This window comes from Pecten maximus, chromosome 5 (assembly GCF_902652985.1).
Source record: "Pecten maximus chromosome 5, xPecMax1.1, whole genome shotgun sequence".
Lineage (NCBI taxonomy): Eukaryota > Metazoa > Mollusca > Bivalvia > Pectinida > Pectinidae > Pecten > Pecten maximus.
Window position 1 is genome coordinate 39,442,540 of NC_047019.1, and position 19,164 is coordinate 39,461,703.

At 34.2% G+C, this 19,164-nt stretch overlaps 1 protein-coding gene across 13 annotated transcripts in view; it reads right to left on the reverse strand.

Moving 5' to 3' along the window:
- Positions 1 to 3,929: 3,929 nt before the first annotated feature.
- LOC117328000 overlaps positions 3,930 to 19,164 on the reverse strand; it is a 199,750-nt gene continuing 184,515 nt past the window's right edge. For 8 of the 13 annotated variants that reach the window (XM_033885296.1, XM_033885294.1, XM_033885299.1 and 5 more), the window contains one exon: positions 14,655 to 18,896. In XM_033885296.1, the coding sequence (XP_033741187.1) occupies positions 18,137 to 18,896 (760 nt within the window). In that variant the 3' untranslated portion in view covers positions 14,655 to 18,136. Of the gene's footprint in view, positions 6,033 to 8,592; positions 9,113 to 14,654; positions 18,897 to 19,164 lie in introns of those variants that run through there. The other 5 variants (XM_033885304.1, XM_033885302.1, XM_033885305.1 and 2 more) reach the window with 5 other exon arrangements.

Consider the following 19,164-nt stretch of genomic DNA (forward strand, 5'->3'; position numbering starts at 1 on the left):
CTATTCTTTGACATTCTTTAACGGTAGAGGATTGCCACAATTACTTTGTAATCAGAAAAGTCGGGAGAACCTTAAGAACACCTTTTTACTATCCGAAAGATGATGGCGGTTTGCAGTAAAGCCATACATGATGTGGAGATACTAGTTTAATATAATCCGTAGAAAAAAACCAAAAACAAGACAAAAGTAGTTACTAAAAGCGAACAGATCATCCCTGTGATATAGACATATCACCAGTACCAATCCATGATTCATGTTGTTCTCCATTAAATTTTTGGCTCCGGGTAATTGAAGCAAACTGATGTTAAACTATCTAGTTCTGTTGATATGCTTTGTACTGATGTTCATACAACACATCATAGAGACATACTATGCCAGCTAGCTCTGTTGATATGCTGTCCAATCTGTTATTGGGTTGTATTTGACGACTAGCCATATATAGCTCCAAATACTCTATCAGGCTCAAGGTATCATGCGACACAACTCGATCTGGCCTATTATTGTGGATTTCGGGAGTTAGTTGGAATTTTATAACATTCTCGTAGCATTTTTTTTATATGCACCACAAATTATATCATTGATTTTGTTGTACACTCGACGTACCTGGCCATACTAGATATACATACATTATGTTACTTCTTCCGATGTCATCTGGTCAGCAAGACACACATGATCTCGGAATGAAGTCAATTAACCATGACCTGATTTCATTAAATCATGGACCAGTTCTTCGTCAATAACAAAACAAGTCGGCGTGTGATATATCATCATTAACATTACCAAATGATGTGGAAAGCGCCAATGAGCATCCCCTAGTGGTGACCAGCAGACTCGATGATGATGGAGTATGGACTAACTATAAAACACGGCCAGCGTTATAACGCCCAGAATCCATCATTTATCACCATTAACCAGTCGGGGTAGAATTACAGCACGTGAAATTGTATACATCGACCTAATTCCAACACATAACAACTTTTCATGGGCCATAAGCAGGACATTGCATGGTGTTGGTTCCAGAACATTTGTTTCACATACAAACAATAATGAGGTCTGATTTAAGGTCATCACTGAAAATATACGATGTGTAGTCCAGGAAATACCGATATTTCCGGTCAACGATTCGCACTAAAACGTACACGTACGCGTATTGTTGCGGTTTTCTTTTGATACCATCCTTTGAAATACACTAACACTGCCGTGTAGCTTAGGTTTGATATGATTAGACAGTCTCTGGTGGTGTCTTTTCCCAATGCTTGGATTGGAAAATTCTTGTTAATGTTTAAATTGAAACATGCCACATAAAATGAACAAGTACTGATGTGTGGCCTGGTTTCGATCATTGGAACGTTTCCAACAGTGTTTTACATCAGTATCCTGACATGACGCAGATTTATTTTAAAAGGAATACAAAAGGACCAATTACACCAGGTCGTATTCTTTAAGCAATTATGGCGGTTGCACCTGAGCTCCGTTTAGAAGTATCCTTAAGATTTGTTGGAACTGCTTTGCAAACCTCATAAATGGAAAGATATCCTTTTCTATTTTATACATTTACGTAGATATATCATCTTCTAAGTGCACTTTACATGACTACATATCACACATATATTGTTTTGTGCTAGGCAAGTCAAACAGCAACGGGAAAGTCTTCTACAAAGTAAAGCTATCGATTGTTAAACAAAAAGATATTACAAGGCCGGGTTTGTAATTGCCCGGTAGATCTAAACCTGCCATCCATACACGTCACCGGTTGTTCTGACGACTCCTAATCTGGGACGCCCTTAAGGTAGAGTCTATAGATAATAGGCAGGTATATGTGGAGGATGGCTTCCAGCTTGGCTGTGACTTGCTCCGCCAGAGCACCGACACCATGTAGACAGGGTGTCAGGGCCAGAGGAAACTCGGGCTAACTGACATCTTGCTAAAAGCGCTGTCAACAGTAGAGTATGCTGAAAATCCCCAACAGCCTTCACCCACACACTGTCCCTTCATCGGCGAACTTGCCGTCTTCTTCCGTTCTTACACGTCCTCGCGTCGTTCTTACCATGGCAATTCGAGCTCTAGAATGACCACCTTTCTGTCCTTCAATGGAATCATTGCATATATATATGTATGTCTGGGTGGAAAGTGAACAAGAAAAGAAAGCCACTTTCATAACACGAGCGATATGCTTTCATTGTCTTTACACTGACTAAACGAAAAGAAGAGGTTTAAACCTTTTGTATTTCTCAAATCTAGCAACATCGCAAGGACCGATACTCTGATCGGCTGATAGTGAAAATCGTTATTACAGAAAAAATTCCATGTTTCTTGTATGAGTTTAAGAGACAGCTAAAGATACGTCCATTGTATATACTGTAACTGTGATATGTTCTCCCATTCCAAGATCGAGGAACAGCCGAGTGAGGATATTTTCCGAACTTTTCAGATGATGACTCACCATTGTACCAGAGATACAGTGAGGAAGGACATATGCAGTTAGGTCTTCCAAACATCCATCGTGAAAAATATACAGCAGTAACAAATGAATACAGGTTTTCTTAGTAATGAAACAGATTGTCTTTACCACCAACATTTAGCAAAAGGGCTGCCGTTCTTCTTTTGGAATTGGAACTCTTCTCCATCTGGTGTTTGGGAGCAAAGACATTAGTACCTGCTTAATCTTCAGTTTGCAGAATACTGATGATCATACAACACATCAGAAAGACATGCTATCCCGGCGGAAGTCTGATGATCACGTGTTTGTAATCTATATACCAATGGTGGTGGATACCAGTGGTAAGGGATACGAGTGGTGGGGGATACTAGTGGTGGGGGATACCAGTGGTGCGGGATACCAGTGATGGGGGATACCAGTGATGGGGGATACCAGTGGTGGGGGATACCAGTGATGGGGGATATCAGTGATGGGGGATATCAGTGATGGGGGATATCAGTGGTGGGGGATATCAGTGGTGGGGGATATCAGTGATGGGGGATACCAGTGATAAGGGATATCAGTGGTGGGGGATATCAGTGATGGGGGATATCAGTGATGGGGGATACCAGTGGTAAGGGATACCAGTGGTGGGGGATATCAGTGGTGGGGGATACCAGTGGTGGGGGATATCAGTGATGGGGGATATCAGTGATGGGGGATACCAGTGGTAAGGGATACCAGTGGTGGGGGATATCAGTGGCGGGGGATATCAGTGATGGGGGATATCAGTGATGGGGGATACCAGTGGTAAGGGATACCAGTGGTGGGGGATATCAGTGGCGGGGGATATCAGTGATGGGGGATATCAGTGGTAAGGGATACCAGTGGTGGGGGATATCAGTGGCGGGGGATATCAGTGATGGGGGATATCAGTGATGGGGGATACCAGTGGTGGGGGATACCAGTGGTGGGGGATACCAGTGGTAAGGGATATCAGTGATGGGGGATACCTGTGATAAGGGATATCAGTGGTGGGGGATACCAGTGGTGGGGGATACCAGTGGTGGGGAATACCAGTGGTGGGGGATACCAGTGGTGGGGGATATCAGTGGTGGGGGATACCAGTGGTGGGGGATACCAGTGGTAAGGGATACCAGTGGTGGGGAATACCAGTGATGGGGGATACCTAATGGTTTTTAATACATATTTGTCCTAACACAGTTAATGAAGATGGAGTTCTTGTCATCTGGTTAAGCAGTCCCTAAAATAACACTGTCATTAAAAAGGCTGGAGCCAGCAGAGAGCATGAATAGTTACTGAGTAAAATTAATGCGGAAGAGGTAACATGTCATATTTGTCTATCATTACTACAATGTCATAATGGTGTATATGATGGATGGAGGTCTCCGTAGAGTACCCTGGACACTAGGCTGATTACAGCCTGTTCTGATCGTATACCCTTCGAGGAAGTATATAAGACAACACGTAAACAAAACAAGGACATGTCTGTCTGTTTAAGTCATCATTTAATGATTCTGATATGAAATCACATTGTAGTTATGGTCATGGGTAGTAACAATGTGATTGTCAACAAAACGTAAATAAGAGACACTTTATGGTACAAAAATACAAACTACTCATGCTAAAGTCTATAATTATCTCCAATGATGAGCATCACACTGCCACTTACCCCTACATCTCAGACGCGGGCAATACAGATCATCAACGACTCGGGCAATACAGATCATCACAGACTCGGGCAATACAGATCATCAACGACTCGGGCAATACAGATCATCACAGACTCGGGCAATACAGATCATCAACGACTCGGGCAATACAGATCATCTCAGACGCGGGCAATACAGATCATCAACGACTCGGGCAATACAGATCATCAACGACTCGGGCAATACAGATCATCAACGACTCGGGCAATACAGATCAAATCATCCTTACAGACTTATAGGATATCACAGTAATCATTACATAATATGTAGATATTTGCATGTGAATATCAATTCAGACTTAATTTTATCTGTTTTATTTTCATGAATCCTTTACTGCAACTGATTTTTTTCTTTTATAGTTTAACTGTTGGTTGATTTTCAGGGAGATGATGTCTTCCAATGTCCTGACTAGAATGGTTGTAGGACCAGGGAGGTCGCAGTGTGATTCTCTCAAATAATCTTAACAATAGCTATCAACAACAACAAATGTGTACACACTGTAGTAGAGGCTCTGATGAGGCACACCAGTTTAGGGACCAATATCAGTTTGCATTACATACAAGGGGAGATAACTTTGGGGGACATTTGTACATCTGACACAAAGCAAAAATTGACAAAAGAGTATCTATTGAATAATTAAAGTTTAAAAACAAGTGATGCTAGATTATAAAACATTAGAAAGACTTCTTTGATAAAAGATGATTATGTTAAAATAGTTACTATACCAGTATTTAAGAAATAAAAAAAATGTGCAAAAACACTGATGTTTTATCTATGTAATGCAGCTTCCATGGTTTATTTATATATAACAGATAACTCATAAGTTTTCACATTAACACATTTGAACATGATTAAAAATGAGTACAGAAAAAAGTTTAAAAGACAGTTTGCTTATGATTCTGTGTATGTGACTGGTGCATTATTTACCAAGTATTAAAATGTTTGTGTGTGTTAGCTTGTAAATGATTCCTCAAGTCTATACAGCAATCTTATGGATATCTCTGAGACATTTAAACTGAACATCTGTACAGTGTAACTTGAACACCTGATTAAATCCAAACATCAGAGACTGTAAATTAGACATAACTGGAGCCTCACTTTATGTAAATGTGTGACACTCACATTCTACACTGCTTATGTGAAAAGATATCTTAACATTTACTTAGTAAATATTTAATTAAATATTCTTAAAAATTAGAAACCCTTTAAATCACATTGAAATAGTGAGTTATGAAATACATTGGTTTACTTCATGGAGATGCCTTTGAATAGATGTTTTTTTCTATTAATAAGAAATGGGGAAAATATTCCAGTTATAAGTATATATATATATTGATATGCGATAATAAATGGTTGATAAAACAGAGAGAAGAGGAAGTAAAATAACATCACACATCCCTGGCCAGCAGGAAAACAAAGTTTGTATCTACCATTACAACCAAGATCTGAGAGATAGAATACAAGATTCTGTTTCTCTCAGAATACAAGATTCTATTTCTCTTGTTCCATTTTATCAACATTTCAATAAATGTTTCTTTGGTGCAACTGAAGTAAGCTGAAAATTATATTTCATTAATAATATCAACAAAAAAGAATTGAGATCTCAGGGTTCTACAACTAAATATTCACACCTATCATCAATATGTAATCAAAACATTTCAATTTCTGCACAAATTTGCAAAAAACTGAAATAAAAAATTAGCACTTCAATTAAGAAATATTTCTACTTGAAAAAAAAAAAGCCATTAAGCTTTGGAATTTCCACTTTCTGACCCTGTATGTATAATGTACAGGAATTATAGGTAAGTCTCCTCTAATGTAGGGTCATCATACTCGGCCAATACTGGTCCTGTGTCCGGGGAAATACCTACAGCAAACGTCTGGAAAGTACAAAGTGGAGCCGTAAATATCCGACTTAACCCAGCACTAAACAATAGAACATTATATAATCGGAAAAGTTATGATTTATGTATTTTTTGAAAAATTATTTTGATGTGGAAAAATAACAATAAATAGTTGTGATTTCATCCAAAAGCTCTGGAATTTTTAAAAATTGTAAGATACCTAGAAATCTGTATCCTGGAATTCTAATAAACCTGGATACATGCATCTCGGAATTAACACGGTGACACCTGGATACATGTTTCCTAGAATAAGCATATTTAGATACATGTATTTGAGTATAAATTTAACAGGATATATAAGGTAACCTAGAATGAATACATCTGGATACATGTATCCGAGAATAATCATATCTAGATACATGTATCTGGGTATAAAAATACCACGATACATGCATACGAGTATAAACACACCAGGATACATGTATACGAGTATAAACACACCAGGATACATGTATACGAGTATAAACACACCAGGATACATGTATAAGAGTATAAACACACCAGGATACATGTATACGAGTATAAACACACCAGGATACATGTATACGAGTATAAACATACCAGGATACATGTATACGAGTATAAACATACCAGGATACATGTATACGAGTATAAACATACCAGGATACATGTATACGAGTATAAACACACCAGGATACATGTATACGAGTATAAACATACCAGGATACATGTATACGAGTATAAACATACCAGGATACATGTATACGAGTATTAACACACCAGGATACATGTATACGAGTATAAACATACCAGGATACATGTATACGAGTATAAACATACCAGGACACACGTATACGAGTATAAACATACCAGGATACATGTATACGAGTATAAACATACCAGGATACATGTATACGAGTATAAACATACCAGGATACATGTATAAACACACCAGGATACATGTATACGAGTATTAACACACCGGGATACATGTATACCAGTATAAACATACCAGGATACATGTGTACGAGTATAAACATACCAGGATACATGTATACGAGTATTAACATACCAGGATACACGTATACGAGTATAAACATACCAGGATACATGTATACGAGTATAAACATACCAGGATACATGTATACGAGTATAAACATACCAGGACACTTGTATACGAGTATAAACACACCAGGATACATGTATACGAGTATAAACATACCAGGATACATGTATATGAGTATAAACATACCAGAATACATGTATACGAGTATAAACATACCATATAGGATACATGTATACGAGTATAAACACACCAGGATACATGTATACGAGTATAAACATACCAGGATACATGTATACGAGTATAAACATACCAGGATACATGTATACGAGTATAAACATACCAGGATACATGTATACGAGTATAAACATACCAGGATACATGTATACGAGTATAAACATACCAGGATACATGTATACGAGTATAAACATACCAGGATACATGTATACGAGTATAAACATACCAGGATACATGTATACGAGTATAAACATACCAGGATACATGTATACGAGTATAAACATACCAGGATACATGTATACGAGTATAAACATACCAGGATACATGTATACGAGTATAAACATACCAGGATACATGTATACGAGTATAAACATACCAGGATACATGTATACGAGTATAAACATACCAGGATACATGTATACCAGTATTAACACACCAGGATACATGTATACGAGTATAAACACACCAGGATACATGTATACGAGTATTAACACACCAGGATACATGTATACGAGTATAAACACACCAGGATACATGTATACGAGTATAAACACACCAGGATACACGTATACGAGTATAAACATACCAGGATACATGTATACGAGTATAAACACACCAGGATACACGTATACGAGTATAAACACACCAGGATACATGTATACGAGTATTAACACACCAGGACACATGTATACGAGTATAAACACACCAGGATACATGTATACGAGTATAAACACACCAGGACACATGTATACGAGTATTAACACACCAGGATACATGTATACGAGTATAAACATACCAGGATACATGTATACGAGTATAAACATGCCAGGATACATGTATACGAGTATAAACATGCCAGGATACATGTATACGAGTATAAACATACCAGGATACATGTATACGAGTATAAACACACCAGGATACACGTTAACGAGTATAAACACACCAGGATACACGTCTACGAGTATAAACACACCAGGATACATGTATACGAGTATAAACACACCAGGATACATGTATACGAGTATAAACATACCAGGATACATGTATACGAGTATAAACACACCAGGATACACGTAAACGAGTATAAACACACCAGGATACATGTATCTCAGAATTATAACATGATAGCAACTCTTGCATTGTTTTCGTTACATTTAATCATTTTGACAAGAAATAAAAGAAATACAAACATATATATGTTAGTGTTTAAATGCCATAACCTCTAACTCATTACCACATGCACATAGAGGAGAAAGAACCTTCCACACAGAAAATTTAGGCCTTAATGTTTTATTTCACTTTCTTAATGTCATACTAATATAACAGATCCAGGTTTGAGACTTCGTAAACAATAGCAGAAAAAATGTCTGGTGAACTTTTACTTGAGATTAAAATGATGTGTCCAAAACTGTTCAACATGGGGAAAAAGAGAAAAATAGAAACAGATAATGATGTTATGGCAGGAATATCGCAAAAAAAAAAAATCTGATTTGACGATGATATAAATAACAAATTGAAATATAAAAAGTCAGTTAAATATCTTATTCCAATATAGTTTGTTGTAGAAAATATCTGTGCACAACACGAAGACTTATCTTGCTGATTCGTGAGGGGTTTGTACAGTTTGTGTGGGAGAATGCTATAACGTGTCCGGGGAGACAACCGCTGTGGAATTAAAAGTGGCGAAGGATGCTGCTGGCGGATAAGTGACTGTTATAAGTCATCACTGCGTGCAGAAGTCCGGCTGATATAGTGTTTCCATGCTGATTATGCCTCCATGCATCACGTGTACCTTTAACGAGGAGTGTAATACATGTATCACCCTGATACACCTTTACTATAGGTGTCAATGTTTACTTATACAAAGGCTAACATCTTAAATGTCTTGTCCAGCTAATTAAGTGTAAGATTGATGTAGGCTTGCTTAAATAGTTTAATATAGATGTAGGCTAACATCCAAGATGTAATGTCAAAGCTATTTAAGGAGCGTGAGATTGATGTATGCTTGCTAAATTACATTGTAATTAGTTTATATAGATGTAAGCTTACATCCCAGATGTATTGTTGTCAAGCTAATTAATAAAGAGTATAAAATTGACACAGTCTCACTAATTAATAGTTTAATATTAATGCAGGTAAATATTCTAAATGAAATGTTGAGCTAATCAGGACGTAAAATTGATGTTAGCTCTCTATCATCCTAGATGTAATGTCACTTTAATGAAGGAGTGTGATGTTGACATCGTTTAATATCCTTTTATGTGATGACACCTTTAATTAAGCTCTAAAGATCAATATACATATGTAATCATTCTAGATGGTGTTGGCATTGTAGATGTTATTTTACTAGTAAATGTAGACTTGATAACATCCTAATTGTAGTGTAGAAAATTAAATGTAGACTTGATAACATCCTAATGGTAATGTAGAAAATTAAATGTAGACTTGATAACATCCTAATTGTAATGTAGAAAATTAAATGTAGACTTGATAACATCCTAACTGTAATGTAGAAAATTAAATGTAGACTTGATAACATCCTAATTGTAATGTAGACTTGATAACATCCTAATTGTAGTGTAGAAAATTAAATGTAGACTTGATAACATCCTAATTGTAATGTAGAAAATTAAATGTAGACTTGATAACATCCTAATTGTAATTTAGACTTGATAACATCCTAATTGTAATGTAGACTTGATAACATCCTAATTGTAAGGTAGACTGATAACATCCTAATTATAATGTAGAAAATTAAATGTAGACTTGATAACATCCTAATGGTAATGTAGAAAATTAAATGTAGACTTGATAACATCCTAACTGTAATGTAGAAAATTAAATGTAGACTTGATAACATCCTAATAGTAATGTAGACTTGATAACATCCTAATGGTAATGTAGACTTGATAACATCCTAATGGTAATGTAGACTGATAACATCCTAATTGTAATGTAGACTTGATAACATCCTAATTGTAGTGTAGAAAATTAAATGTAGACTTGATAACATCCTAATTGTAGTGTAGACTTGATAACATCCTAATGGTAATGTAGACTGATAACATCCTAATGGTAATGTAGACTGATAACATCCTAATTGTAATGTAGACTTGATAACATCCTAACTGTAATGTAGAAAATTAAATGTAGACTTGATAACATCCTAATTGTAGTGTAGGAAATTAAATGTAGACTTGATAACATCCTAATGGTAATGTAGACTGATAACATCCTAATGGTAATGTAGACTGATAACATCCTAATTGTAATGTAGACTTGATAACATCCTAACTGTAATGTAGAAAATTAAATGTAGACTTGATAACATCCTAATTGTAGTGTAGAAAATTAAATGTAGACTTGATAACATCCTAATTGTAATGCAGACTTGATAACATCCTAATTATAATGTAGACTGATAACATCCTAATTGTAATGTAGAAAATTAAATGTAGACTTGATAACATCCTAATTGTAATGTAGAAAATTAAATGTAGACTTGATAACATCCTAATTGTAATGTAGAAAATTAAATGTAGACTTGATAACATCCTAATTGTAATGTAGAAAATTAAATGTAGACTTGATAACATCCTAACTGTAATGTAGAAAATTAAATGTAGACTTGATAACATCCTAATGGTAATGTAGACTTGATAACATCCTAATTGTAATGTAGACTTGATAACATCCTAATTGTAGTGTAGAAAATTAAATGTAGACTTGAAAACATCCTAATTGTAGTGTAGACTTGATAACATCCTAATTGTAGTGTAGAAAATTAAATGTAGACTTGAAAACATCCTAATTGTAGTGTAGAAAATTAAATGTAGACTTGATAACATCCTAATTGTAATGTAGACTTGATAACATCCTAATTGTAATGTAGAAAATTAAATGTAGACTTGATAACATCCTAATTGTAGTGTAGAAAATTAAATGTAGACTTGATAACATCCTAATTGTAATGTAGAAAATTAAATGTAGACTTGATAACATCCTAATTGTAATGTAGAAAATTAAATGTAGACTTGATAACATCCTAATTGTAATGTAGACTTGATAACATCCTAATTGTAATGTAGACTTGATAACATCCTAATTGTAATGTAGAAAATTAAATGTAGACTTGATGACATCCTAATGGTAATGTAGAAAATTAAATGTAGACTTGATAACATCCTAATTGTAATGTAGAAAATTAAATGTAGACTTGATAACATCCTAATTGTAATGTAGACTTGATAACATCCTAATTATAATGTAGACTGATAACATCCTAATTGTAATGTAGAAAATTAAATGTAGACTTGATGACATCCTAATTGTAATGTAGACTTGATAACATCCTAATTGTAATGTAGAAAATTAAATGTAGACTTGATAACATCCTAATTGTAATGTAGAAAATTAAATGTAGACTTGATAACATCATAATTGTAATGTAGACTTGATAACATCCTAATTGTAATGTTGACTTGGTAACATCCTAATTGTAATGTTGACTTGGTAGCATCCTAATTGTAATGTAGAAAATTAAATGTAGACTTGATAACATCCTAATTGTAATGTTGACTTGGTAACATCCTAATGGTAATGTAGAAAATTAAATGTAGACTTGATAACATCCTAATTGTAATGTAGACTTGATAACATCCTAATTGTAATGTAGACTTGATAACATCCTAATTGTAATGTTGACTTGATAACATCCTAATTGTAATGTTGACTTGGTAACATCCTAATTGTAGTGTAGAAAATTAAATGTAGACTTGATAACATCCTAATTGTAATGTAGACTTGATAACATCCTAATTGTAATGTTGACTTGGTAACATCCTAATTGTAGTGTAGAAAATTAAATGTAGACTTGATAACATCCTAACTGTAATGTAGACTTGATAACATCCTAATTGTAGTGTAGAAAATTAAATGTAGACTTGATAACATCCTAATTGTAGTGTAGAAAATTAAATGTAGACTTGATAACATCCTAATTGTAATGTAGACTTGATAACATCCTAATTGTAATGTAGAAAATTAAATGCAGACTTGATAACATCCTAATTGTAATGTAGAAAATTAAATGTAGACTTGATACCATCCTAATTTTAGTGTAGAAAATTAAATGTAGACTTGATGACATCCTAACTGTAATGTAGAAAATTAAATGTAGACTTGATAACATCCTAATTGTAGTGTAGAAAATTAAATGTAGACTTGATAACATCCTAATGGTAATGTAGACTTGATAACATCCTAATTGTAATGTAGAAAATTAAATGTAGACTTGATAACATCCTAATTGTAATGTAGACTTGATAACATCCTAATTGTAATGTAGACTTGATAACATCCTAATTGTAATGTTGACTTGATAACATCCTAATTGTAATGTTGACTTGATAACATCCTAATTATAATGTTGACTTGATAACATCCTAACTGTAATGTAGAAAATTAAATGTAGACTTGATAACATCCTAATTGTAATGTAGAAAATTAAATGTAGACTTGATAACATCCTAATTGTAATGTAGACTGATAACCTCCTAATGGTATTGTAGAAAATTAAATGCAGACTTGATAACATCCATCCTAATGGTAATGTAGAAAATTAAATGTAGACTTAATAACATCCTAATTATAATGTAGAAAATTAAATGTAGACTTGATAACATCCTAATTGTAATGTAGACTTGATAACATCCTAATTGTAGTGTAGAAAATTAAATGTAGACTTGATAACATCCTAATTGTAGTGTAGTCTTTGACTAAGTAGTGTAAAATAGATACAGACTCGTCAATATAAGATATAACGTTTAACTATTGAGTGTAAGATGTTACATTTGTACATATCCTAGAATGATGCAACCTTTAAGGAATGTAAAATAAATGTCAAGTCACCTAAAATTAACTAATATAATATTGATGTAGGCTCAAATCCTAGATGTAAAGTCACCTAAAATTAACTAGTATAATATGGATGTAGGCTCAAATCCTAAGTCACTTAAATTTAACTAATGTTATATTGATGTAGGCTCAAATCCTAAAAGTCACCTAAAATTAACTAGTATAATATTTTGATGTAGGCCCTGTCCTAGATTTTTAATGCGACCTTATTAAGATAAATGTAATACTGGTGCAGACTTGTTAATATTCGAGGTGTAATGTCACCATTGATAAAGGAGTTTAATTTTGAGGTAAGCTGGAAACATCTCGTATGCAAATTTCTGATTTAAGAGTGTAGATTGATATAGATTTGTTGATTTCCGAGATAAAATGTCACATTAAATCAAAGTATGTAGATCGATGTAGATTTGTAAATATCCTAGATGTTATGCCATCATTGCTAAAAGACATGCAATATTGATATAGACACATAAACACCAAACTGGTAATGTCTAAATATAGCAGTGTAAATTAAAGGTAGACTAGCTAAAACCTTAGATGTTATGTCACCATTAATAATGAAGTTTACTATTGATGTAGAATTTAATGTCACCATTGATAATGAAGTTAACTATTGATGTAGACTTGTAAACATCTTAGATGTAATATGTCACCATTGATACTGAAGTTTACTATTGATGTAGACTTGTAAACATCTTAGATGTAATGTCACCATTGATACTGAAGTTTACTATTGATGTAGACTTGTAAACATCTTAGATGTAATGTCACCATTGATAATGAAGTTTACTATTGATGTAGAATTTAATGTCACCATTGATACTGAAGTTTACTATTGATGTAGACTTGTAAACATCTTAGATGTAATGTCACCATTTCTCCGATGTCATGTTGCCTTTTCCTAAGGAACATTTATTTGTTTAGGTCTATGACATCCTATAAGTTTTGTCGTCCATCATAAAGAATTTTTTATTTAACTACTGGTGGCTTACCATAGTCTGATTAAAATGATCTATTTCCACAAACTATGCTCAGAGAAAGATTATTTGTCTTGGCTTGCCATTGTCAGAGTAGAATTATCTGTTTCCGCTTACCATAGTCATAGTCCGAGTAAAATTATCTGTTTCAGCGTACTATAGTCAGATTAAAATTATCTGTTTCAGCTTACTATAGTCAGAGTAAAATTATCTATACCTATTTTGTCTTGATGAATACTAAATCAACAATATGGTAGATGTTGCTATGACAGGTGATTTTAATATGGTCGGATCTTAACATAAAGATAAAATAAAAAAAACCTCATCTGTTAATTTTGAGTAATACATGTATGCGATGTAAAATTCTGCAACCTATATATATAGCCATACAGCACAATGATTGAAATAATTGTTTAAAAAGTAAAAATATGTACACTAAAATAAAGATTCATTATATTTTATTTAATAATATAAATGTGTCAATGCATTTGTGATTTTAATTTTAAGATATTTTCTAAACAGCTGAATTTTTGAATTGTAAACTTTCTCTGGTTAATATAGCACTAGAAGACGACCCTGAAATCTTATATCCATAGTCAATGTGGTGATTACATTTTCATTAGAACTCTTCTATCTAAATGAGGTGAGTTAACCTCAAACCTACAGTAATATAAAGTGAAATCATGGTTTTCTGTTAAACGTTTATTTGTTTATATGTCATATGTCAACATACGACCAACTAACATAGCTATAAGTTACGTAGAATAAAATAACTCTTAGGTGTACAATAACCAGCTATTCTTAGGTGTACAATAACCAGCTATTCTTACGTGACAATCATCAACAATGATATGTTTTCTGTTTGAAATAGAATATCTAAACTAAATGTTTCGATGGATTATGCAATATTTTCTAAAATATGATAAACATATCATTGCTAAAATGATTATTTACACAAAAGGTATACAATTTTATAACCAACACAACTGGCTAACACATCCGGTTAGATCATTGCAACTTTATATACAGATATAAAAAATTTAAAGATTGCACAGTATCCCATGAACATCGGTATATCAGCATTGCTGTATTCATTAACGTATGAACATGCGAGAAAGAAAAAGATATCTCGGACAGCACAAGAACCGACACAAAAATACCAGGTAAAGCAGTTACTAATATACAATCTACAGATCTGACCACAGTGAACCACACACTCTCATCGGTATCCACTCACTTGTCATCTTCATTCTAATTCAAACACTGGATACTTAGTCAAACAGACTATGTTATAAACTGAACTGAAGACATTGAATAAACTAGATATCTGATATCCGTCTAATTGATGAAGATTTCTTTGTTCCATAAAAAGCAATTAAATCTTTTTGATACAAAGTGCCTTAAATATTTATGGTATGTGTATGTGGCAGTTTTTCACACTTATGGGTAGAAAAGTTTATACTCCAAGGGAAATCACTCTGATTATATATCTGAATGTTCATACCTAAGGGGAGATAACTTTAATTACATTAGAATATTAGAAAGGTAATATTTCTTTATCTATCATTGTGTAATTTTAAAAAATACAATTAAAAATATTCTGTATTAACTTATCAGAGCCAGACATTCATTAATAATCAAAATCAAAATGATGGTAAAATGAGATTTTTTTTTTCAATCATAACTTAAGTTAAAAAATTGAGTTTTATCAGGAAATAATTTTTAAATTGACTGAAAGTTAAACAATAATATTAAAAGTTTAAGAATTAATTTCCATCCGACATCCCATTAACCATGCTTGACCCCACCATAGATCCCACTCTTTACCACACTAATCTACTACACTCTCCCATCGCCCCTACGGGCCTAGGCATGCAATGCTGAAAAGGAAATGAGCAAATAAGACATGGGATACAAGAATGGCTCAGTACTTCACACCATGTATATTGTACACTTATAATATTCTCAATCACATACGACCTTTGAAATGAAGAAGACATTCAAATGGAAATTATTTCAAGTTTTAGATATTTGCCGGTATCAATATTTAAAATGATAAAAAAATGGTTAAAATATTCATTAACATGTTTGAAAAAAATCAAATGTTTATTCTTCTGAATTAAAAAAAAACCCCACTTGATAATTGAGATTTAACATATTGATAATTTAAAAAATCATCACCACAAATGTATTTCTTCTTCAACTTGAGTGTCTTTTTCAATACTAAGGTTTTTACCATAATATCCTTAAGAAAGCTGAAAATTCTGAACATATAGAGATTCAAATAATTTGACAAAAATGTACATCTTCACATAATACATGACTTAAAATACGTCATAGTGACAACTCAAACCAGTGAAATAGCACTATCATGCAAGACACCTGCATCATCACAAAGTTCCAGCACCATCAAAGTTTCTACAGGGTCCAAATAAACCAAAAACACAGGGAGGATGAGTATCAATAGCGATCCCCAGGGGACCAAACACCTGCCCAGGTAGGTGTCATTGGTATATATGTACATATACAGCCACAATCAAAACACAAGATGCAAGTTTGTATAGGTACAATATCTACCACGATTCGCTAGGATGTTTTATGAGAAGCTAAGTTTGATACAAGTGCTAAATTACCTCTTGGTTCTCCTCACATGTCCTACTAGACACTGAAATGGGCAATTAGAACAGTCAGGTACATGTAATGACATATCAACGCATAACAACATATGTCCCTGTGTCAGGACTGACTAGTATTATACAAGTGTCGGACTCACAAGGATGGTTACAGCGGGATGTACAGCACACATATACATCAACGTTTAGCATGACTATTATACAGAGTACAGCCTGAACACATTAACCATGTTGGCCCAATATGGTATATCGGAGCTTGATCATGGATACCGCCCCATCCACAAAGTCCTAAAATAGACTATCAAGGGGAGACGACTCGGTTATGGTCGACATGAGTAGGATTGGGAGAGGGATGTACCAATTACAATATTTATTATTAAAAGTAGTTTTTTGATATGAAAGTTATTTTGGTGGGTTGACATCACAGAGCATTTTATTACAATAGCTATATCATCTTAAAGTATATAATGTCTGCATCATTCTGGTGAAATTCTGTCATAGTCAATGCCAAGTTCTTATCATATCATCATTGGGGACATCTTACAATAAAAGATTAAAATACAACACATCCGAGTGACTTCATTTGCATAACATTTAAAATCCAGTTTATACAAGAGTACAATAGTACTAGATACAAATATACCCCTATACACTCTGTCAGCTTTTTATGTTTAAAGAATTATCTTGTGCTCTGCGAAACTTTCTAGGTTATGTATAAGCTTAAGAGTTAATATAATCTCAAATTTGTTTTAAATATCATTTTTTCTGCATATTAAGAAAACTGTGTAACAATCATTTAAAATAGATTAGAATATAGGTTGATAGTACTGGTTTATACAAAGGAGTTGTTTTTGGTAGATATACCACCAACTCCAGGCTGAGGTAAACAGGCCTATCACTACAAGGCTTACAATAGGCTCACCCAATCATGGCAAGGCTTACAACAGGCTTAACTAATCACTGCAAGGCTTGCAACATGCTTAACCAATCACTGTTAGGCTTACAAGACAATAGGCTTAGCCAATTACTGTCAGGCTTATATTGGATAAGTAGAGATTTTCTCAGTTGGTAAACATGTCTGCATCCTTTACACAGATATCATCACAGACTCCGCCCATATCACCAATAAAACCTACATCTTGTATAAATACAGTATCTTGAGCATTGCACACTAATCATAAATGCACATCCGGAAGTATCCTTGTATATATGAGACATTCACTGGTATTTATTCTAAATCTTACAAACATTTTATAAAAAATTACTCAGTTTTATGGTAGTGTAGTTGAACTAGTAGTTGAATAATTGACACAGGAACTTTAACCATGGAGAGTCACACTGACAGTCTGTGTCAGCACTCAGTATCTTTAAACCCACTAAAAGATGTCTGTTTGAGAACCACAGTGTTTGTATCACTTTAAACAGAATATCTGACGAAGCCTTGTCACTTTGTATATGTTTGTTGTAACTCTTCACCTTACTGCTAACAGAAGAACTAGGGGGAGACAATTTGGGTCCATAAATAGTTTCATGTCTAGGTTTCCATACAGGGGAGCCACCATCGTCACAGCTGATACTGCTTGACGAGTGAGTGACCGGGTTAGCACTGGCGAAGGTCAGCTTGGCTGAACCACTGTTACGACTAGATGTGCTGAGATTAGAATTAGAAGAACAAGAGCTCTTGGAGTCTGCCGAGATTTGCGGCTCGGAGCATGCAACGTAAGTTTCAGCCTGCGATTCATTGTCCAGATCATCAACATTTAAATCGCCTACTGTCTTACTGCGAGTCCTAAAAGAATCACCTTCTAGCAAGTTCACTTTCCCATCCAATTCCATAGAATGTCTCTCACCGTCCAGGATCTTGTTGGCCTGTTTTTTCCTTAGTGTGCGTACATTGCTCCCGACCAGCCCCTCAAGACGTTTACCACCATATGGAATGTAGTTCTTGCTGGTCTTTCCATTGCCTCCCTGTGGCAGCGTCATCTTCCTTACACTTTCCCGTATTGTTTGACGAATTATCTTCATAAAGTCTGATTTGGCCTCTGTCGAACTGAGGAGGAAGAAACAGTACTATATGTTACACTGGAAATTCATGGAAACAATCAACAGGATTAATAGTACTTTCACCCTCATTCTAATCCCTACCATTTATGTCAAAGCACAAAAGGATATGGGATGTGGAAGAATATATCGTATGAACTTATAGTAATTTATGATCTAGACCACTAGACTTAAAAGCAACTGCATGTTACTGACAGTGAACTTTTGAACATTTAGCCTTATCATTTCAATTAATAAAAACACACATTTTTGGTATT